This window comes from Dinoponera quadriceps, unplaced genomic scaffold, assembly GCF_001313825.1.
Source record: "Dinoponera quadriceps isolate SergipeBrazil2010 unplaced genomic scaffold, ASM131382v1 scaffold3289, whole genome shotgun sequence".
NCBI classification, from domain to species: Eukaryota; Metazoa; Arthropoda; class Insecta; order Hymenoptera; family Formicidae; genus Dinoponera; species Dinoponera quadriceps.
Window position 1 is genome coordinate 64045 of NW_014558238.1, and position 21277 is coordinate 85321.

At 47.3% G+C, this 21277-nt stretch overlaps 2 protein-coding genes across 2 annotated transcripts in view; one reads left to right on the plus strand and one right to left on the minus strand.

Moving 5' to 3' along the window:
- Positions 1–18712, plus strand: part of LOC106749744 — a 26586-nt gene extending 7874 nt beyond the window's left edge. The window contains exons 3-10 of the mRNA XM_014629478.1: positions 3193–3254; positions 10765–10967; positions 11678–11964; positions 12947–13387; positions 13781–13987; positions 14417–14661; positions 14776–14906; positions 16207–18712. Of these exons, the coding sequence (XP_014484964.1) occupies positions 3193–3254; positions 10765–10967; positions 11678–11964; positions 12947–13387; positions 13781–13987; positions 14417–14661; positions 14776–14906; positions 16207–17327 (2697 nt within the window). The 3' untranslated portion in view covers positions 17328–18712. The remainder of the gene's footprint in view (positions 1–3192; positions 3255–10764; positions 10968–11677; positions 11965–12946; positions 13388–13780; positions 13988–14416; positions 14662–14775; positions 14907–16206) is intronic.
- LOC106749745 (phytanoyl-CoA dioxygenase) overlaps positions 1–21277 on the minus strand; it is an 88134-nt gene that overhangs the window by 37526 nt on the left and 29331 nt on the right. The gene's annotated exons all lie outside the window — the stretch shown is intronic.

A 21277-nucleotide genomic window follows, 5' to 3' on the forward strand; every position in this document is an offset into this window, starting at 1 on the left:
GGGGGGGGGGGCAGTCGGAGACGTTCCCGTGAGACTCGGATGTGTTTCGCAGCGACGCTAGCTGAAACAATGCTTCCGGACCAACGGCGACCGGTTCCCGCAGGGTCGTAATTTAATCGGTAAAATAACTTTTGCGCCGACGACGCCGGCAACGGTGTGTCGCCCGCCCGCGCGAGAAGTTCCCCGACGAATTTGCAATGTAAACCGCGCCCGCGCGACACGTGTACGATTTCCAAAGGGCTGTTCATACGTACGGGGGCTGCACGTGGACGCACGTACAGCGGACGTACGGCGATATCGTCGTGTACGCTGTAGCGCGCGAGAGATCGATGCGCCAGGATGCTGTTGTTCTCTCTCTCTCATCCCGCTAATCTCATTAACGAGCTATTATTCGCCACGGTGATCACAACGTGTGCGTATTACGCTAAAGTTATATCGGCCCTGAGCTAGTTTGTTCGCGATTAGCCCGTTACGGGTCGGGTTTTAATTCATCGCTCCGTTTCGCAACGTCGTCGTCGTCGTCGACTCCGCTGAGTCTCGAGATGGAATCGCCGCGTCGCAGTGTCGAAGTGACTTGCGGAGCGTGTCGGAAAACTGCACTCGGCAACTTTGCAATCGAACGGGGGAAAAAATCGAAGAAAGGTCCTTCAGTATATTCCGCACACATGGACGTTCCCGGTATGCAGTTAACGAACTCGTCATTCGATCTCATCGTCTTCCCTTTCCTTTTTGCGGAATTGCGATACTCCCCCCCCCCTCTCCCCCTTCCGGGAGGGAAGCGCAAAAACACGTGTCACGCACGGCAGCGATGAGTTAAAAAGGGAAATCGCATCTCCCGCTCTCGAATGTGGACGGAATTGGCGAGAAATGATGTTTGCTCAAAGTTCGCGCCCGGCTCGAACCGCCGAAGTCATCGTGGCGTGAAGCGAGCGACCTTCCTCGCTATGCACCGATTCCGAAGGACACTTTGTTCCCTTTTCCCGGCACGGGGCGAGATCGAATCGATCGGAACCCGCCGCTCGAAATATCGTCTTCATCCTATCTACCTGTGCACACACATCGGGATGACTCTCCTGTCCTTTCTATAACTCGACAGATTAAAATTGACGCGCGGTATCCGTCGTTTTCTAAATTCCCCTCGACGTCTCCTGCGAATCTTCCGCGTTCTTATGAATATGCACGACGAAATCTGCTCGAAGGTGAAAATCCTCAGCGATCTGAGCGACGCACGCGTGCGGCAAAAAAAGTCGGGTGGAATTGAGATAAATGTAGCCGATGCCTGGACGCGTATCCAACTGTGGGCGTTCTTGTTGTTTGGCTCTTTAAATACGACTATTTAATCTTTAAATGCACGAAATATTTGTACAGGGTAACAAGAATGTGTCCCGAGTTAGACACGTGTCCGCACGGATGCTTTTACCTTACTAGACAGCGAACGAGCCGAACGTCCGAATTTCAACGACCAGAATTTCTGTTTGTAAGAACCGAATTTGAGCCGTGAGAAGCGGGAAATTCCGTTTCCTCCGGCCGAAACGCGTCCGATCTCGTTCACCTTCCGGTAGATTCGAAACCAACCTTTTCTTTCCTTCCGTGCAGCGACCGGCCGCGGATGTAAAATCTCGCGCACATTTCGCGCGCGTGCGCGCGTGCCGGGTCATTAATTCGCGAAAAAATTGTCGAACGTGGCGAACGCGTCGGAAGGCGTCGTGAACGAGTTACCCGAGTATATCTCGCGGCCGAAGGTCGATCGTAAAAAGACGGCCGCGGTATCGAGTTCGTTGCTTACTCGCGCCTCTCCCGCACGCCATCGTGTTTTCGCTCTCCGCGAGGATATAACAAAGAGTATTATGCAACGGCTCGCACAGGATGGCCGCCTGAATTGCGCAATCCTTCGACAAGAGTGTCAGGGACCAAGCCGTGTTTCCGTTGAGTTTATTGCTCGTCCGCCTCCGTCTCGGGCCATTTCAATAAATTGGAAGATAACGAGGGGGGGAGGGCCTCAGGAGATAATTATTGGCACTTGCAAATCAACTCCCGGGAGTTGTTCGCAGGCACACTTCGGGGCCCTAAATTACTCACCGCGGGTATGAACGGATGTGCGTTTCTAATTTCACCAACTTTTAACATTTCTATCGAGGGGATAAGAGCGGAAGTGGGATTCTATAGGCGGATAACGCTAACGGGATATTGAGAACGTTAATTTGATACCAACTGCGTACAGTTTAGGTAGGCGATTTTCAAGTTACAACCCCACGTGCGCCGTTGAAATATTTGCGTTTAATTTAATTTGCGCTTGCTCGATATTTCCCGAGGAGATGGAAAAGGAGGAGGCGGGTGTCTCTACGTACCAAGGAACTTCCTGTAATAATTTCAAGTAGCTCGAAAGTAAATATATACAAAAATATATCAATGTATAAAGTCGTTTCTCAATAAATATATCAAAAGAGAGTCGCGAGCGTCTTCCGGGAAAAATTCTCGGTGACATTCTCTCTCACGGCGAGATCAAGAATGATCTCGTTTCTCGCGATCCGAGAGAATTTTGAAAACTGTCTCGCGTCTCCGAGGTCCATTCGAGAGACCGAACAATTACAATAACGAGAACGAGGAAAATCGATCGTGTCGGGGGGAGGATTTTAATTACCTCGTGAATGATTCTCGGGAGTTCGCGGACGGATCCGCGAACTTTCCGTGGGAGGAATCACGATTCACGGGGCACAAATAGGCGCGTCTATGGTTTTCGGTCGAGTAAACGAGCCGATGAACCAGATAATGCGAATTAGCTTAATCGGCTCCGCGCGATCGATAGGACGATCCTTCATCCGTCTCTTGCGCGTCTCGACACCTGCCCGGAGAATTGCTCTCTCTCTCTCTCTCTCGAATTCTGCAGACGACGCGTCAACCACCGTTGTTGTTAATGGCTTCTTAATCTTCGACGATCCGGCCATTGAATTTGTCGTCGATGAAATTGAGTCATACTCCGTTCTGATGCGTCTCACGTTGCTGCGTCATTATATCATCACTGCTTATCTTCGAGGATAATATTTCACTCGGTAAAAATATCGGCAGCTCGAACGGATCTCGCGTTCTTCTCTCTCTCTCTCCTAACTTCACTTGAATTTCCACGGAGGAACGTTGCATTGCAGTTTGCACGACGATGCAAAATTCACACGCGCGCTCTTACTTTTGTTGCAGATTTATCCAAGTTTAAAGGAGGAGGGCTCGGTCTTAGGAGGCGCCACGCAGCGAGTTACGAGGTAAGCCCGCTTTTTCCCCCTTCTTTTTAGCTCGCGCTCGTGAATCCCGCGATTACGAGTCATGAACGGCGGGATGCGCGAGGCTTTATCGGCTAAACGTATAAACAGAATTTCAGTGTCGCTTTTAAGAGTCATGTCGCTGGTAATTCAACGCGTCACGCGTTATTGCCAAGAGCGAGGCGCGCATCATGTTGCTGTTAATTGCGCGCGAGAACGTGAGTCGCGAGGATAATCACTTAGAGGCGGTTGGGGGATATAATTCACGTAACGTATTAATTCGGCAGATAACTGAACCAACAGCGAATACCGATAGCTGCTACTTTGTGATTCACGGAAAAATTGTATCACCCCGTTAACGCGACGGATTTTGTACACGCAAGAGCGTTTGCACGGCGAGTGTATTGCAAAAGGATTTGCGATAGAAGGTCCGCCTGTTTGAATTAGAAAGTAAACTCGATAATTCAAGCTTAACGAACAAGTAATAATGTTACATAGACAGAGAAAGGGGTTTCTCCGGATTTAGTATGCGTGTTTGTTTGATTTGGGTTTGTCTAATATAAACAACATAATTTTATATCAAGTATCATTTTGTTTCAATGAAAACGCTATTGTTTCACTAGAGCAAACCGTGTGTTGTTCGACAAGATCATCTGAATGTGACGGATCGATTGAGAAAGTAGTATTATTCCGAGGAAATAATGGTAATGTTTATCGCTTGGTGTGATTTTTCATAATTGATTTAATAATAATTAATTATGCCGCTATGATAGAATTGAGCGCCGTCTTATGCTTCGGGAAGCACATTGAACAATTATTTCAACGATAAAAAAAGCGACGGAAAGCCCGCCGTCAGCTCCGTGTCATTAGGGCCTGTCGAGTACGCAGTAAATATTCCATAATTAAACTAAACGGCGCTATCTTCCGTAAGTATTGGAGGTATATTACGATCTTCCGCCGATCGCGCAATAAATCGCGATAGCGAGCGTAAAAGAGGAAAGAACGCAATTTCCTGGTTGCGACGGCAACACCTTCCAAGTGAAATCCGAACGGCCGAGCGTGTAAGCGTCATCATCGAAGGTGAGCCTAACCCGACAATGAATCGAGAGAGGTGGCCAGGTACCGGCTCCACCTTAAATGGTTACGTTCTCGTGACGGCGAGCGGCGATGGCGAGTCGCGCGGATAACATAATATTATTTCTAATTCGTCACCTCTCGAGATTAAATCACGGCGTATTCGCGATACGGCAGTTCACGGATGTTTCTATACATTTCTACGGTTCTCATCAGCCGATACTCATCCCAAAAAAGCTTCGCATGCCTTACGAATGAAGGAATATAAAATACAACAATATAATAATAAATAATCAGTTTGAATACAATAATATAATAAAAGGATATTATTATTGTAATTGTTCGATCTCTCGAATGGACCTCGTAGACGCGAGACAGTTTTCAAAATTCTCTCGGAGCGCGAGAAACAAGATTACATTCTTGATCTCGCCGTGAGAGAGAATGTCACCGAGAATTTTTCCCGGAAGGTGCTCGCGACTCTCTTTTGATATATTTATTGAGAAACGACTTTATACATATATATATTAGATATATAAATTAATTCAGGGGTTTTGTTAGCAAACATCGAGATTTAATTATCCATGGAAGGTGGTGCAACGTTAATTATCGAAATAATCACCGTTGTTGTCAGTGATTTTGCACTATCTATCGACCGGCTGTCGAATTCTATCGGGACTGAAACTTGGCGACTTTGAATTTCTAAAGTCATCGATAGATTTTCAAACGTCTTCTATCGCTTTAAAACGCATGCCAATGAAATGCAATATGGAATGCGTATTTTACCGACAGCAATCATGGTGTTTGTAAACGGCAGCTGGCAGCTCCTTCAAAATCACAATTGAGCGGGAAAAGATTTCGATTTAAAATGTTTATTACATAGAAGTGAGTAAAATTAAAAGCACCGAATTAATGTACACACCTGATAATAATATAATGGGTCGCATGATATCAGGCCGTACTCGGGGTTATCGTGACGCGCCGACCGAGAGAGGGAGAGAGAGAGGGAGAGAGAGAGAGAGAGAGAGAAAAGAAAAAGGAAGTAAGGGAAGAGGAAAGAAGTGAATTTCGATAAGGAGTATTTTTGGACGTTCGGACACAATCGGTTGGGATGTTACAAAACCCCGGAGCCTCCCCTCGATCCTCTCGTTATCGTGAAGAAGGATCTATACCGCGTGGACAAGTTTATCCTATATTCAGGCAGCTTTTAGGCAGTGTGACAGTGAATCCACACACGACGATGATCGAGCGTGGGTCGGCTCCGGGTCGCCCTCATCCTACGCCTCGCGCACCTCGGCTCGATTCCTTTTTAGGGTCAGTGGAACGACGGAGCTCGCTCGCAGGTGCAAAAGTCCTCGGCGAATCCTGAGAAATGGCGAAATTCCATAAGAGGACCGAGAGATCCGCGATTTCCGCGAGACGCGCGAATCGCAAAAATCGGAAGAACTCCTCCCCGCCGCGGTCACGGAATCACGTGAAATTGTGCTGGGAAATCTCAGCCGCGATTTTTCGCGGCGAGCCGCGCGACGAGTGGTTCAGCTTGTGTCGAAAAACCGTTCTGATTTTGTAAAAACTACCCGTACGTGTCCCCCCGAGATGAATTCCGCTTGTGGTAAGTAGCCCGGTATTCCGCTTTAAGAGTCGCCGGTCGTGTGAGCTTCGCATCCGAGATTTACGCGCCGGGCGTGCTGCGAGCAACACGCCCGGTTATTTCGGCCGGCGCGATCTTCGGTAGCGGCGATACTTCGAAACTCCCCGACAATGTAAACGCCGGCGATTAATCTCGATAATCTTTCGTGGAATCTGGAAACGGAAAACGCGCGAGCGGTGGAGCAAAGGCCGCCGCCGCCGACACGACACGCGTGTCACGGAGAATTGCCGCGGCGCGCACGCACGCCCTTGCCGTTCGCAATTATTATACGCAGCTCAAAGGAATCTACTTTCTCTCCGGTCCTCCTTTTTTTCCCTCCTTCGCCCCTCCCACAACTGGCCGGTGCGCGCCGGTTGCCGGTTCAATTAGATTTTTTTGCCGGGGCCAACGATTAGACCGATCGATAAGCTCGCCGCTGCGGTGTTAACGGGTGATCGGCCCCGCTGCTGCTACGCACACGCGGCCTGCCCGGTTAATGTCTCTAATTTATTGTCGTCAAACGTATCGTGTGTAGTTATTACGTAAGCATACCTGCGTATTCTATCGCATTACGATCTGCAGTTACGCGGCTAACTCCGCGCGCAGGTGCTCCGCCGCGGAAGATCATTCACGGGTTTCCGCGTGCAACGAGCGCTCCTCGAGAACGAGATAGAGAAAGAGAGAGAGAGAGAGAGAGAGCTCGATGCGGCCAAATATTATTCCGAAACTGAAGCACCCCGTATTTTAGCTCGGACTAATATTTATCGCGCTCGCGTAACGCTCGATGCGACCGGAGAATAATTTCCGCTCGCACGGCGAGAGCTTTACTAAGCGCTCTCTCAGTGTTTTAACTCCGATCGATCTTTGCCTCCCTACGTCTCATCACGGGAGTCACGTGTATTTTCTTTCCCCCTCTCTCTCTCTTTTCCTTTTTTTTATAGCGACAGAAATTATTTTCCGATCACGGTCGAGAAATTAAACAGACGTCCCCGCCGACCGGCGGGATGAGCCGTGACCGACGGTAACCGTCGGTTTTCGGATTTCCAGCCGTGCGTTAGTCGTTAACGGCGGAGGTTGCGCTGATAAAATTTATTAATTACACGGCCCGCGTGTAATGGATCAAACGAGCATACGTTGTAAAATTACGGGGCGGTAATTTTATAACAGTTTCATAACCGAGACGAGATGTATTCCTCGTACGGTGCGCCGTTAGGCCGCCTGACGTTGAACTGGCGTTTATCATCGGGCCGTAATTAACGACGCAGATAGTACTGTTTATTTTCGCATTAGAGCCGCGGAGGCGAAATTAAGGGAGGAAAAGCCGCCGTGTTTATCGTAATAGCATTTCTCCGTTGATCACTCCGGCAATTATCGGCAAGGAGTTGCGAAACGTTGTAGTACCATCCACTATTGAGAGATCGTAAGCGGCAACGAACCACGTCATGCAAACGTTGGACATCGTTAATCTTCCGTTGCGGGCGACTTTCAATTTCAACGCGGCCTGTTTAAGGAGAAAAACGGAGGAAAGACTACGGAAACGTCGCTGACCTCCTCCCCGCGCGGGGGAAAAGGTCTCTTTAGATTTAGTGTTTCTATTTATTTATTGACCAAAACTCGTCTCATAGAAACAACATATACGAAATATTGTTGTGGGTAAAAATTATACTGTCTCATTCGAGCAAAGCCTATTATTTAACAGAAAGAACGCTATTATTTAAAATAATATCGTTTAACCAAATGAAATATTATCTGGTCACAATAAGTGTGTAGAATGAAGCGAATAATTTCTCCATGAGAAAATTGTCTTTCGTTTCGAGCGGAAATGAAAAGTCTTAACAATCATACTTATTAATCGAAACTTAACCGAACATTAGCTTCTCTGCAGCATGCCAATGATGAAAGTTCTTTGGATGCAATGAAAAATTTATGATTAAATTTGAAGAAATCTTCTTCTCAGTGTGCGAAAGACGGAGGAGAGGTACGCGAGAGGTAAGACGAGACGCGAAAGTCCACGAAAGTCCGAAGGTACGGCGAGAACGGTCGATAGATGCGCGTATTAATGATCACGTGCGCGAAATGAAAAACACAAGCGGAGATACGGCGAATCTAATCTCGTAAAAGCGGCGCATAGCGGGAATATGTTTATAATAATCCCCGCCTGCGTCGCACGAATTGTTTCGACAATGTGAATTTTAATTCACTCAAGCCCGCAAGAACAACGAGGAGAATGAGGATTTCGCGTAAATTATTCTCGCACGCCGAGGCATAAATTACGCCGCGCATCGGCTTATACGTGTGTGTACGTGCTGGGGGGAGGGGGAGGGGGGTTAACATAGTAAATAAACTGCGCGTGTCATGCGCCATGCCGGCGCCACGTTGGTGTAGGTCAGGCAACCGTCACCCGCATATTATCGATATTATTGCGCATTAAATGTAAGGCGAAGCTCGATCTGTCGGGTCTTATTCGCGTTGTTTCGTCAAAATAATGAAATTCATCAATGTAGCAAAGGAAGAAGCTGCCCGTTTCTATCGTGTTGCAAATTTGGAGTAAAACACCTTCTCTTTCCATGTGCTAAATGTGAAAAGAGCTGTTTTCAAATTGCTATATCTCGAAAACGAAAAAATCTTACCGAAAGGAAACGCACTTTAAAGCTGAAAATTGATATTTTCGCGCGGCATCGACGAAATTTTGAAAGAAAACATTTCTTGCTGATGTTGGGTCATGAAAACCCTTAAAATCGTCGTTTTAGCCAAATTTCGACAACGGATTCGTCCAGGCAAAAAACACATCACTGTTCACACTTGTGATGTAAGAAAAGGTCCAATTTTGCCGGGCAGCATAACAGCTAAATAGCGCGCGCGCCCGTATCGTTCCAGTCTCATAAAGAAGAAATCTGTTATGATTTCCTACGTGCATACGCGATGATCGTGACAAACAGATTGAAAGAGAAACGGCGTCTCTTCTTTTCGTAATGAAGACAAAAGAAGCTCTGTGTGAGTCGGGATTAGCCTGTGTACTGTAACTGCGCACGTGTTACGATACGTCACGCTACGTTGATGCAACGTTCCGATGTAAATAAATCAGTGACAAAAGGAGGCGCTCTGGCGAGACCGATGGAATTCTTCCTCCCTCCTCGTAGATACTTCTAAATCGTTCGCGGGCACCGGGGGTATTCTGTACGGAGTTGAAAGGTACTCTCGTGCGAGAAGAAGAGACTGCACGGTAGAAATTCCAGTAATGTCTCGCGTCCCGAAAGAGTTATAGCTCGGGGGACACGAAGAAACACGGAATGCATTTGCGATAAACCGTATAAAGCTACGCCGCATTGTATCGCAACTCCGGATTATTTCAGTACATCGAGCTGTACTTTTTGATAAACGCAAATTGTACCCCGAGCACCGTCACCGCGGGATTAACCGAGCTGGAATATCTTCGGGTTTGCAGATCGATTATATCAGTCGATATCGAACAAGGAAGCACGACGATCTACTTCGTACATCATCCACTTTCGTGCGATTTTCCGAACAAAAAGAGTCTACCTTACACAGTAAAAGATATCTTGTACTTGTGTTGAAATTGGTCTTTGTTCGAATTTTTTCGTTAAATCTTTCACACGCACTCGTGTGCTGATTTAACATATTGTAACAAATTTTTTGTTAATTTAACATAAGGTGAATACATTGAAAAGAAGCAGAAACGTATAAAAAATTAATATCCACAATATATTAATCGATACTGAGAAGAATAAGATGTCTTATCTTAACACTTATAGACGTTGAATATCGACTCGACATAAAATAACATAAACACAATATGTTAAATTAACACGCGGGTAAATAAGAAATTTAATATAAACATTTCCCAACAAGAACTGATTTTAACTCAATGCTTAACCGCGTATAATACTCTGTAATTCTGTTTGCGCTTTCTTTTAACCGCGTGTACCATATAACGGTCGATCCTCTACCTTGCCGCGCCTTTTATCGAAACTTCTTCCTCTACGAGCGATCGTGCACTGAAAGAAAACAGTGCCAGGTTCAAGCAAATATTTGCCAAAGAATATTGGCGTAATTGTTTCAACTCAAACTAAGTAAATGTTACTTAAACGTAGCATCTTTTTTCTCTCGGTATGCTACATTCTAGTGATACCATTTACTTAATCCAAGTGAAATAATAATTACTCCAACATTCCTTAGCAAATATCCACTCGAATGTGGCACTTCGTTCTTTCATCGTGGTTCTGTGTGGTAAAGCAGGTCTGGGACAAGCCGTGATCCATAACATGATTTTTTGCGGCTCGTCAGCCGTCAACTCTTGCACTGCCGGCCGCAGAGACTGAATGGGTCTCAGGTGACTCAATGATTTCCTTCTACTGATGCAATCAACGGCGCAAAAAGTCACCTGGCTGGTCGCACGTCCGGCTCGTAGGTCACGAGTTCGCCCGACCTGATTCGAAGATTATTTATAACCCCTCGATCCCTTGCTGTGAGATAAAAAATTCATCCTCCGGTTTCCGATACATTGTTACGAGCGGCAGTATACATCTATCCATCGGATACCGCGTATGAACGCGATATCCCGCGTTTCTTTTTAATTACTCGCATCCATGTATCGCACCGGGGAGGAAGTGCCGGGTGGCCGGGGGGAGGGGGGGGGGCTGATAGCCGCGCGCGCGTCACAATGGATTTCCGTGTATCGGCCGGTGCGATCGATCGCGCGTATTAAATTCGATATCGTTTCGCGCTGGTTATTTATACTCGGACGAGAGACGCGGATCTCGCGACTTATATCTCGATCTTTTCTGCCCCCAGCTCCGAAATAGGATACGCCGGCTCGCCGCCGAGGGAGGTGCTCACCAGGGGCAGGAGCATAGACTCCGTGGACAGGCCCTTTCATCCTAGCGACTGGGTGGACGTTAATCTGGAAGTGCCCAGCCCGCCGAGAACGAGCTCGGTTCTCACGAATTTAACTGTCGACACTAGTCCGTATCCCGCCGCTACACCTACGTCCAGCTGTAAGCGTGTAATTTATCGTCAGATTGTACGGCCGGCGGATCGAGTTAGTGCATAAACCGAGAGCGGGGCGAAATGAAAACAAAATTAACGGAGGAGTGCAGCAGCAGTGACGCGTTGGGAACCATCGAATCTCGCTGATCTCCCAACGAATAATTTGTTTTTCTCTTTCTCTTTCTCTCTCTCTCTCTCTCTGCGCTCATGAGACGCTAATTTAGCGTTAAAATTATTTCGCGATGTCGCGTGAAAAATCCGTTAGTCTCTCGGCCGTGGCACCGGCTAGCTTTCTGTCGCGCGTCTCGAACGCAATTTCAAGTACTTATGAAGCGGTAACGGAAAAGAGAGAGAGAGAGAAGCTCCACACACCAGCGACGAGCGAGGCCGGTACGCGCAAATTTAACCGTCAGCACGCCGCCCTCTTTTCCCTCCGTCCCCCATCCGGGGCGCGTAAGCCCGTAATTTATCGCTCTACTATATAGATCTTTAACGAGTCGCGTTAATACCGCCGCCGCTGCTGTCGGCGACGACGGCGCGCGGGCGGATAATGGCCAGCCGATTTTGTTAAACATTATTAAAGTCGTTAAACTCGCGCCCGGCTCGGCCCGTCATTGTGCCGCCGGTGACAAAGAGGCGTATCGGGCACAACGCCTATTATTCTCGCGGGAGTTAGTTACGATTTCGCGGCCTGATCGTGGGAGTCCGTTGCCGGCAGGTTCCAATCCGAAGAACGTCACTCCCGTGCCACCTCCGAGGCGAAAGAAGATAAACAGAGGCAGACCACTGCCACTGAAACCGGACGAGATTCCTGAGAACGTAACCGCCAATTTGAGACGCGGCTCGACGAGCGAGGAACCGTTACAGCCGTCGGTCAAGTCGCCGAAGACGACGACGAGCGGCGACGAGCGGAGCGGCGATGGCGAGACGCGAGCATCGGGGAGGATCGGCGCGGACGATGCGAAGCACGAAGGGCGAAGGACGAGGGAGATCTACGAACACAAGGCGAGTCAGCCCTCTCCTCCCTCTTTTCACCCGTCGAGAGCGGGGTTTCTCGAGCCGCGGGAAATGAAGCGTCCCCTGCAAATTAAGCGTGATAAAAGAAGCGATGAATTTCCCGAGTCGAAATTTTCAATTCCCCATTAAGTCCTCAAGCGGAGAAAACGGAAACGAGTTCCCCGTTTGTAGCATCAGAGGAGCGCAATAAGTGCTCCTTTAATGTTGCAAAGGGAGAGCCCTCCGGGGTCGAAATTTTAGTTCTGCTTTGAGTCTTCGAGTGGAGAAAATACGGCAATAAATTCCCCATTTGTAGCGCCGAAGGAGCACAATGGAAGATCTCTCAACGCTTCGCGTAGAACTAATTTAGGCTTAAAGTAAGACTAAAATCTCGACTTGGGAAATATCAGTCGTCTTCTCTAATGTAAACTGTAACTGTAAACTCAAACTGTACTTTTTTTTTACTCACTCTCCGTCGTTTTATCTAAAAATTGGAGAAAACGAGATGTTCCGAGATTTCAGTTCTGCATTAAGTTTATTTAGCGCTATATTAGATCTTCAAGGGTCTTCTATTGTTACCCCCTTTGCTGCTACAAATGGTAAGTTCTCTTTCCGTTTTCTCCATTTAAAGACCTAATGTAGAATTTGAAATTTCCCCTCGAGAGGTCTAAATTCTCTTTGTAGCACCAATGAAGCATTATTAACGCACCTTTGATGCTACAAATGGGAAGTTTATTTCTGTTTTCTCTACTTGAAGACTCAATGTGGGGTTGAAATGTTGACTCGGGATAGCACAGCTGCGGCGCGAAACTTCTCATTTTAAATCGGGAATGAAAAGTTGAAAAATCTCCAGCCAATTCCTCTTGTTCCTCAGAAATATCGTCGAATCTATGCGTGAGCCGCGAGAAACACACGCAAGGAGGGCCAGGAGGCCTCGTTAATTGCGAATTCCTCGCGACTTCGATAACGAACGTGAATGACTTCCCGACAGGTTAACGGCACTGGAAGGATAATATCCAGCGACGTGGTTTCCGGCAGGCGAACGTCCGCCGACAAGAAAACTTCGAGAACTTCGGAGCCAGGCCACCATCACAGGAAAGTTCTCGAGAATGAGGAATACGAGAGATTCGCCAGGAGCGAGTCGATCAAGGGCTCTTCGACTCCTAATCGCCAGGACAGACGGAACTCGAAGGAGCTCGAGAAGCGGATCAGGGATCCCTCGAGGGACGACGACAGAACGGAAGCAAATACAAGGACGAAGAACTACAGCACCGTTAGCTTGCCGAATTACGATGAGCTGGACGTGTCTAGGCATCCTGCGAAGAGTACGAAGGACGAGAGAGGCGCGGGGGAGAAAATGAAGTCGAAGAGACCCGTCCGAAGCAGCACCGGCTCGCTTCCGGCCGAATCTTTCCTATCGCCTTTCTCCGAGGTTCAGTATTATAACCAACCCCCCCCCTCCCCCCTCCCCGTCATGTTTCGAAACGATCGAACACGCGGGAAATCCGCGGGGAAAAACGCATCGTTAGCCATTAACGAGGCTCGCCAACTAAAATCAGTCGCCCAGATCAAGGTTAACATAATATATGATAATTTCGCGATCAAACTCGAAATGTTTCCGCGACCCGTCTGATCTCTTTTATTCGCGCGAAACATTAACATCCCGCTCTCGCACTTTAAATTGTTGATTTCCGCACAGACGCGGTGGGAGTAGCCCGTTGTCTTTCCCGCGGACTTTCTTCTCCAGCTGTTTCGTTTTACGTTTTTCTTCTTCCTTCTCGTTAAGTAACACGATTACACACTCTCACGTTCATCTCGATCGTAGAAAACCAGCGTGCGCCTCGAGGACTACATACCGCGGCGCGGCAGCGTCGAGCATCTGTCGCCGTATCAGGTGCTGGGTAAGCTGGGCTGCAGCGAGAACGAGGTCACCGACGGCGGATTCATGAAGTACGATCCGAGTAAATTGGAGGATTGGGACCTCAGCGACATCAGTAATTGCGACTCGGCGAACCGGCGTCTCTCCGTCGAGGTACGGTTTACAACCGGCGGAGCCGCGTTGAAATCGATATTAAGCGCCGTGGCGCGCGCTGTTTTTCCGAGGCGAGAAAACCAATCCGCGAGAGCGCGAAATTGTCGCCTCTCGATCGCGCTCCGAGGTCACCTACGAGTTTCACCCCACGAGCTAATGAAGACAATTGCGATTTTCGCGATCCTTTCGATCTCTCGCGCGCGTCGCTTCCCTACTTCTAGGGAAATAATCGATCTATGCTGCACCGTTCCTTCGAGTTACGAGGCGATTTTCAGCCTTTACACGTGAGATTGAAAATCGCAGAAGTCTAGTATTGCTTCATATATTTTCCTTTTAATGCAGTCGCTTTAAACAGTCGATCGAGGGAAGCAAACGTCACGAGAAAGGAGGCGCGTTCACGCGTCTGTTCATATGTCCCTTGAATTGCAGAATTTGCCGCGAATCGAAATCCACGACGACGAGCCCGCGGAGAGAGGACTCTCTAAGGGTGCGGATGTTGTGGACTATCCGCAAAACGCCGAGACCGGGGAAGCTGAGACGACCGAGCTCGAAGTATCGTGCGTTACCCGAGATATGACCCTGTCGTTGCAGAAGCCCGAATCCTTCGGCATGGTGCCGTCGCCGACGCTCGATTCCGACAAAGATCCCAACGATTGGTTCGCAGATCCGAGCAGGTATCGCGATCGACGCCGTATCTCTCCCACGCGCGATTCAATTATTACCCAAGAGGTCGATACACAGACGTGACGATGCGCGATCAATCTGCTTCGTTTCCTTTTTTTCTATAGATCGTTAAAGCACTTCGATCCTCCGACGATGGTGGAAATTAGTCAAGCGCCACCGACTGCCGACTTAGCGACATCGCCAGTTCGCAGGGAGCCATTTTTTCTGAACGAGGACCTCCACCGCTCGGCTTTGGGTAAATCGACAATTTATTAAGACGCGTTGGGAAATCTGGTGTACGTATGAAATTATTACAAATCTCCGCAATGTGTGCATAAAGAGATCGGTAGAATCGGCTTTCCCGGTTGAAGAGAGTAGTTGGAGGCTAATTTATAATTTTTGTCGTCCTTGAAATCTTGACTGCGAGAAAAGAACTTGAGGAGGCAGCATTAAGTGCCGTATCCTAGTAGCAATCAGGAAGTCTCTTTTATAAATTTACTATTTGTGAAGCAAAATTTCGTTTTTACACATTTATTTCATTCATCGAATCGTAAATGTTAATTTGAAACGAAGCTGAGATAAATATACGTTCACAATGTTACAATACGAAACTATTATTTTTTATCTTTTTTTTATTAATATATATGCCATATTTGTGCATCAGTTGATCTGGTAGAAAAGCAGATAATAAAAAGAAGTATATATTTAAATATGTACTTATATATACATACATATGTATATGTATATGCGTGTGTATGCACATATATATATATTGACATTTATATATTTATATTTATTCTTGAATATTACTATAAATTATAAACCTCCCATCGTATTTTCAGAGACGAAACGGTCAATAATACTGAAATATGTCTGTAATACTTGCATATTAGTCTTTAATATCAGAATAGTTTTTCTTAAACTTCCATCTTACACACACACCTGTCGAATTTGAAGGAAGAAGTTTGGTGTATTATGAGATTTCTATGTTTGCACACGTTTATAAACATTTCCCGGATACGACACGGTAAAGACTTGAGAAATTTCCGTTACGCATTGTTAGTAATTCGGATTAACCTTAGCATCACCGTATATATCGCAGATTTATCGAATATTTTGTCAAACGCTCTCGAGCCACCTTAACTACCGCCGACTTGATAAAATACGATTCTAATCTCTAGTCCCGGAATAGAGATAGTCCCCGAAATTGCATAGAATCCTCCGACTTGACGCGCGAAATCTCGTTGCAATTTCTCCGCGCGCTCGGGAGACCCCGTGAAATCCCAGAGAGAACGGCACGAAGAAGGAGTCTCGGTCCGCGGAAGAAGTGACGATGAGTGAAATTCCTCTCCCTATTTACAAGAAATCGCCGACTATGTAAACCGAATATACGCCCGACCGCAACCCGGAGAACGCGCGTGCTCGTCGTCCCTCCCTCTGCGTACTTATCCGCTCTTGGATTCTATCCTGGCCGGTCGGCTAATCGTCTGGAGTGTAGAAGGTATCCAACTATTCGCGTACGTGACTAGTTAAACCGCGGACGTTCCATTTGGCAGATACGATCGGCGGGTCCTGCAGGAACGGCGCCGTCGTCCGGGAATCCGATCGATCCGACCAATCGAGGCTGATCTTCGGCCGTAGCCTGTCGAACGAGAGCGAGCCGTACGACGATCCTTACGAGTCGAAGGAGTTGCGTGCGCATACCGACGTAACGGACAAGTTAATCAGAACGATATCGGAGGAGTCGCTGCCGCAGGAGATGCTGGAGGGCGTCGACGAGGAGATCGTCGACTTCTTCGACGAGAAGCTCGCCAAGGATACGAGCAACAAATTGAAGAAGGATTGCCAGGATCAGCGGGTAAAGACGCCACCGCCGAGCCCCGAGCCGAAGATCAAAGCTCAGATCTTGGATAACGATCATACGACCTTGCTGAAGGTGCTGAATGACGAGGCGGCCGAAGGGAGTAATCTCAGCTCGATGACGCCGAGCCTCACCGAGCTGGAGGCGGCACTCTCGGACATGTTGGAGAAGGAGGACCAGCCCGACGAAGTAACCAAGCGGCAGGAGAAGGCCGACGGGAAACCGGCTCTGAATCTCGTGGAGAAGCTCCTCGAGCCGAAAATCGTGCCGTCGGTGGAGAAGCGTAGCGCGATCGACAGAACTGTGATGGATCAGCATCGTCCGGCGAGCGACGATGACATTCTAGTCGGTAGAACGTCCGAGGATAAGACGGACCGTCTGTCCGTGTCGTTGGAACAGATCTTCGGCGACACGGAGTCAACGTCGAAAACGAGGAAGGTGTCGTTTTGTACCTGGGAGGACAAGCCCATGACGGAGGTCGATGTGAAGAACGCCGCGGAGCCGGGAGCGACCGTGAATACACACGGGGCGACGAGTCCCTGTTCGAAGGATTCTCTCGTCGAGTCGGACCTTGAATCGGACTTCTTCCACTGCCTCGTCGGTGATATCAATGTCGGCCCGGCGAAGGGCAACGCGATCGGAGACGCGCCCGAGAAACCCGTCAGATTGTTTCCAAATTTGGAGGACGCAGCCGGGGATTTCCCTACGCCACCACGGAGGCGAAACAGGAGCTCGGGCGTTACAAAGGAGCTCATCAGGAGTGTGGAAAGTTACCCCGAGGATCCCGATCCGCGTCCCGACGACAGGCTCATTTAGTAATCGACGACGATACACGGATAATACGGCTCTGAAAAGTTGCGCGTGCCGACGCCGATCGTCGATGCGTTTAATCCATTAATTCGTAATCCCTATGGGCTTATAACCGTGTAATTAATAAAACCAAGGAAAAGGAACAAAAAGACGAGTGTATAATGAGTGCGTTATCACTTAAATTCGAGCTTCTCTTAACGCTTAAGTCTAACGAAAGTATCAAGCCAATATAACGTTGTACCGGCACCGTCGTATCGCACGGATTGTTGGGAACTTTGGAATCGCGTCGGATGTATAGGCAAATTAACTCTCTCTCTCTCTCTCTCTCTTTTTCTCTCTCACGAAAATGAGAAATAAAAAGAAAAGAAAGAAAAAATCAAGTACAAAGGACGCGAGATTCTCCCGCGCCGATAACGAGGCGCGTTTTTCTCCTGCATCCCGCGACACCGCGCCGGGCAAATGGGATTTGAAAAATATTTTCCGTGACGTTCAAAAGAAATCAAATTGTTCCGTAGATCACGCGGAGAGGCGAATGTTTTCCTACGCGAGCGTAACCGGGAGAGCAAATAACGAGATCTCTGCGAATTCTTGGCGAGTGTACAACGCTCGGCTATGTTGACGTTGAACGCTTTCCCCGAACGATTTCTCCGCATACGGTAGTTAAGTGCGTCCGGATAATCTTGGATGTACTTCGAGGAAGTCGCGAAAATTCCCGTTCTTCACGGTGAACTTCTCTCTCTCTCTCTGTCTCTTACTTTCCGACGAACTCGAAGCGTGCTGCCTAAATTACGCGGGATATGAACAATTATTCCGCTCTTGTATTCTCATCGATTACCGTTAACATTTTGTCTCACTTACGGCGGCACTTAATTACGAAGTTTACCCGTTTCGTTGTAAATCACAATTTCCTCGTCCGATAGGACGCACACGCACACGATTGAATTTACATTTGAATTGTTTCTAATTACTAGAAGAGTTAGTAGAGGAACGTCATTGTTGAAGTTTTAGAAAAACGCTCGTCGCGAGACACCGTCTCGCATATTCGGCAGAAATCGTCCGTCGGTTTTTCATCTTCGCGGGTCAGCATGCAGGGCATGATCCGCGTTGAGAAGTTGTCGAAGAAGAAGAAGAAGAAGAGGAAACGAGAAAACGCAGACGGCACAAGAGTGGAAGAGGAAGTTTCTCATTATGGGCAAGCTTTGTGCGAAGCGACTCGTGTCGCGCACTTTAATCTCGTTCGCGTTTGAGGAACTAAGTTCTTGTAACATACTGTACGTATACGCGAGTATCAACTTTGCGAACAAGTTGTCTAATAATTATCGTTGTATAGTCGGCGCTACCGTTGTGCGAGTTTCAGCTTAGAAGCGAACGAAATAAAGAACATTATGGAACGACTCTCTCGTTATTTGCCTCTGCGTTACATCGTACCTCGAGCGATTACTTCCCAAGGTAAAAATATCAATTCCCGGACACGTGCACAAACCTGAACATTCTTACCGTTTAACAAACTATTCTTCTTTCTAGTGTGTATCGTTCCGGTGTACACAGGGGTGTAAAACTACTGTCGCTTGTTTGGACAAGCAGTCGAGGCTTTCGGCAGGATTTAAATTTGCGTAAACGCTCGAGCGCGCGCATTCTTTTCCGTTTTTCTTGTTTATTTATGCTAATATCGACACATTCTGCACCGACTTTATTGTTTTCTTCGCGCATTTTTGTGGTTTTCTGAAGTTAAACTTGAAAAAAATTCCCTTCTAATTTTCACTCGAGGATCGCCACCGAACTTCCGCGCCACATCAAAGTGTAACGCGCCGGATCTATCGAGCTGCGGCAAAGTTCGGGGCCGCACACTCGAATTCTTTTTGCAATTTGCTGCTCTCCCGTTGTTATTAAAGTTATTGCACTCGCGAGATACGATAGCTAGTGCCGATGGTCTGCTTTTCTCGATATCGGAGAAACTCTACACGCGGAGAACATTGATTTTTCGTCCGCGTCATTATTTCATCGGTAGACTGTCGAATCATGTTCAAGGCGCAACCGTTTCCCGTTGAAAGTATCCGCTTACTCATTACCTTTTTAATTATCCACTGCCGATGGAACCTTTCTTAGCGTTGTGCGCTTAACGGACCGAATTTAATAGTTTTAAGAGCCCGTTATGTTACTGTGAGGAAAGTAGCCTCTTGGTGTAACGTGGATACACGCGCACGTGCGTGACTTTTAAGTTTTTCGGAAACTTCAAAGCGGAGCAAATCTTTCTGGTTAATAATTCGTGTAGACTTATTTAACGCACGGAAAAAGAATGTGCTGGAATCAAGTAGAATCAAGAAACGTAATTAAATATTTTTCGGCCTTTTATATATATATATATATCAAGTAATATCTTTATCAATTTAAATATATTTTAATAGTTTGTAGCAAATGCTTATACGAACGTAGTAATATCTTAATTTGTGAATGAATAACTGAACGTAAATGTAAAATGTAATGTTTCTAAATTTAAGGGAATATTTATTAGAATTATGTAGTATTTCTTTTACACTGAAGGAATTTAGTGGTTTTAAATTTCGATTTTTCTCTCTGGTAAATATTTCCTAAAAATAATTTCTGATATTGTTTCACTATTATGAATTTCATATTTGTCGCGATGGTTCTAATATATATGAATAAATATCTCACATGAAGAAAATATCATATTATAGTCAATTATATTTCCACTTTCAGCAGATATTTTCCTAAGGAGTAGTGAGATAAACATTTTACTTGGGTCAAATAAATTTTACTTTTAAACGGCAGGCGTTTTTTCAGTGCGCGAATTGGTCGTCTGGGCGTCTGGAGAAAATTTATGCAAATCGTAACCGGCAAAACTGAATAAAGAGGAGGACACGTTGCATACTATCGTAAAGAATAAGAATAAATAAGGAATTAAGCCATTGAGCCGCGCCGAGACGTCGAATGAGCCGGGATACCCTAATCTCTGCACTTTTAGGAATCCCGTATCACGAGTTCCATGAGCGGTTTGGAAAGTTTAAAAGCTTCCGAGAGACGACAAATCTGGGAAAACTGTGGTCCGAACGCCCTCGTGTTCCCGATGCGGTTTGAAATTAGCACGAACAGATTATAAGACCGGGCTGCTCGTGACACTTCTATTAGTGGCGCGGAAAGAAGACGGAGGAAAATTCATCTCTTTTTCTCTCCTTATTCCTCTCTCGCTATCCTCTCTCTCTTTCTCTCCCTTCACTCCTTCTCTTCTCCTTTCATCATAAAGTCGGTGCGCGTGCGGCCCGCTTCCTCCTGACGTGATGCATCTTGCAGGAACTTATTTTCGCTGCGCCTCTCTCGCGATTCTGGCTCCGCCAAGATAATGCCGCCAGCTACTAACCCCGTTTTTTCGCGTATTTCCGCGTTCGAAACAGAGAGAGAGAGAGAGAGAGAGAGAGAGCAGCACGATGAGGAGAGAAAAAGACAAAAGATCACAATAACGACGAGCCGGCGATGAAAGATCCCACATAGACGCGTCGAGACACGCCGGGCGGAGAATAAATTTCGATCGTAAATTACGGCGTTATCTTCCGCTCGAGATCGACGATAACTAATCGGAACAGCAGCGGCGCAGCAGCGGCTGCCCAATCAGAGCGGAGGAATGGCCGGTGAGAATTGCCGCGGTCGACGCGTTTCGGAAACCGTCGTGAAGTATTTTTTGCCACGGCTCGCCGGATGCGCGCGTACGAGCGATACGCGGCGAAGTCAATTGCCACGATAAGGACGAAGACAATGCGACACTTCGCCGAGAGGACTTAAGCTTAATCTCCAACGAGGTAAGTCCGTCTTAGGGTGTACTTAGAGTAAGGTGCGAGACCCGGAGGCGCTCCCTCCGAGTAGGTATCTCTTCCGGGTTATCTGCTATCGCGCGCTTTCCTGTCCGATAGCTCGCGGTTTCTGGGCTACGCCAGGACCGTCGA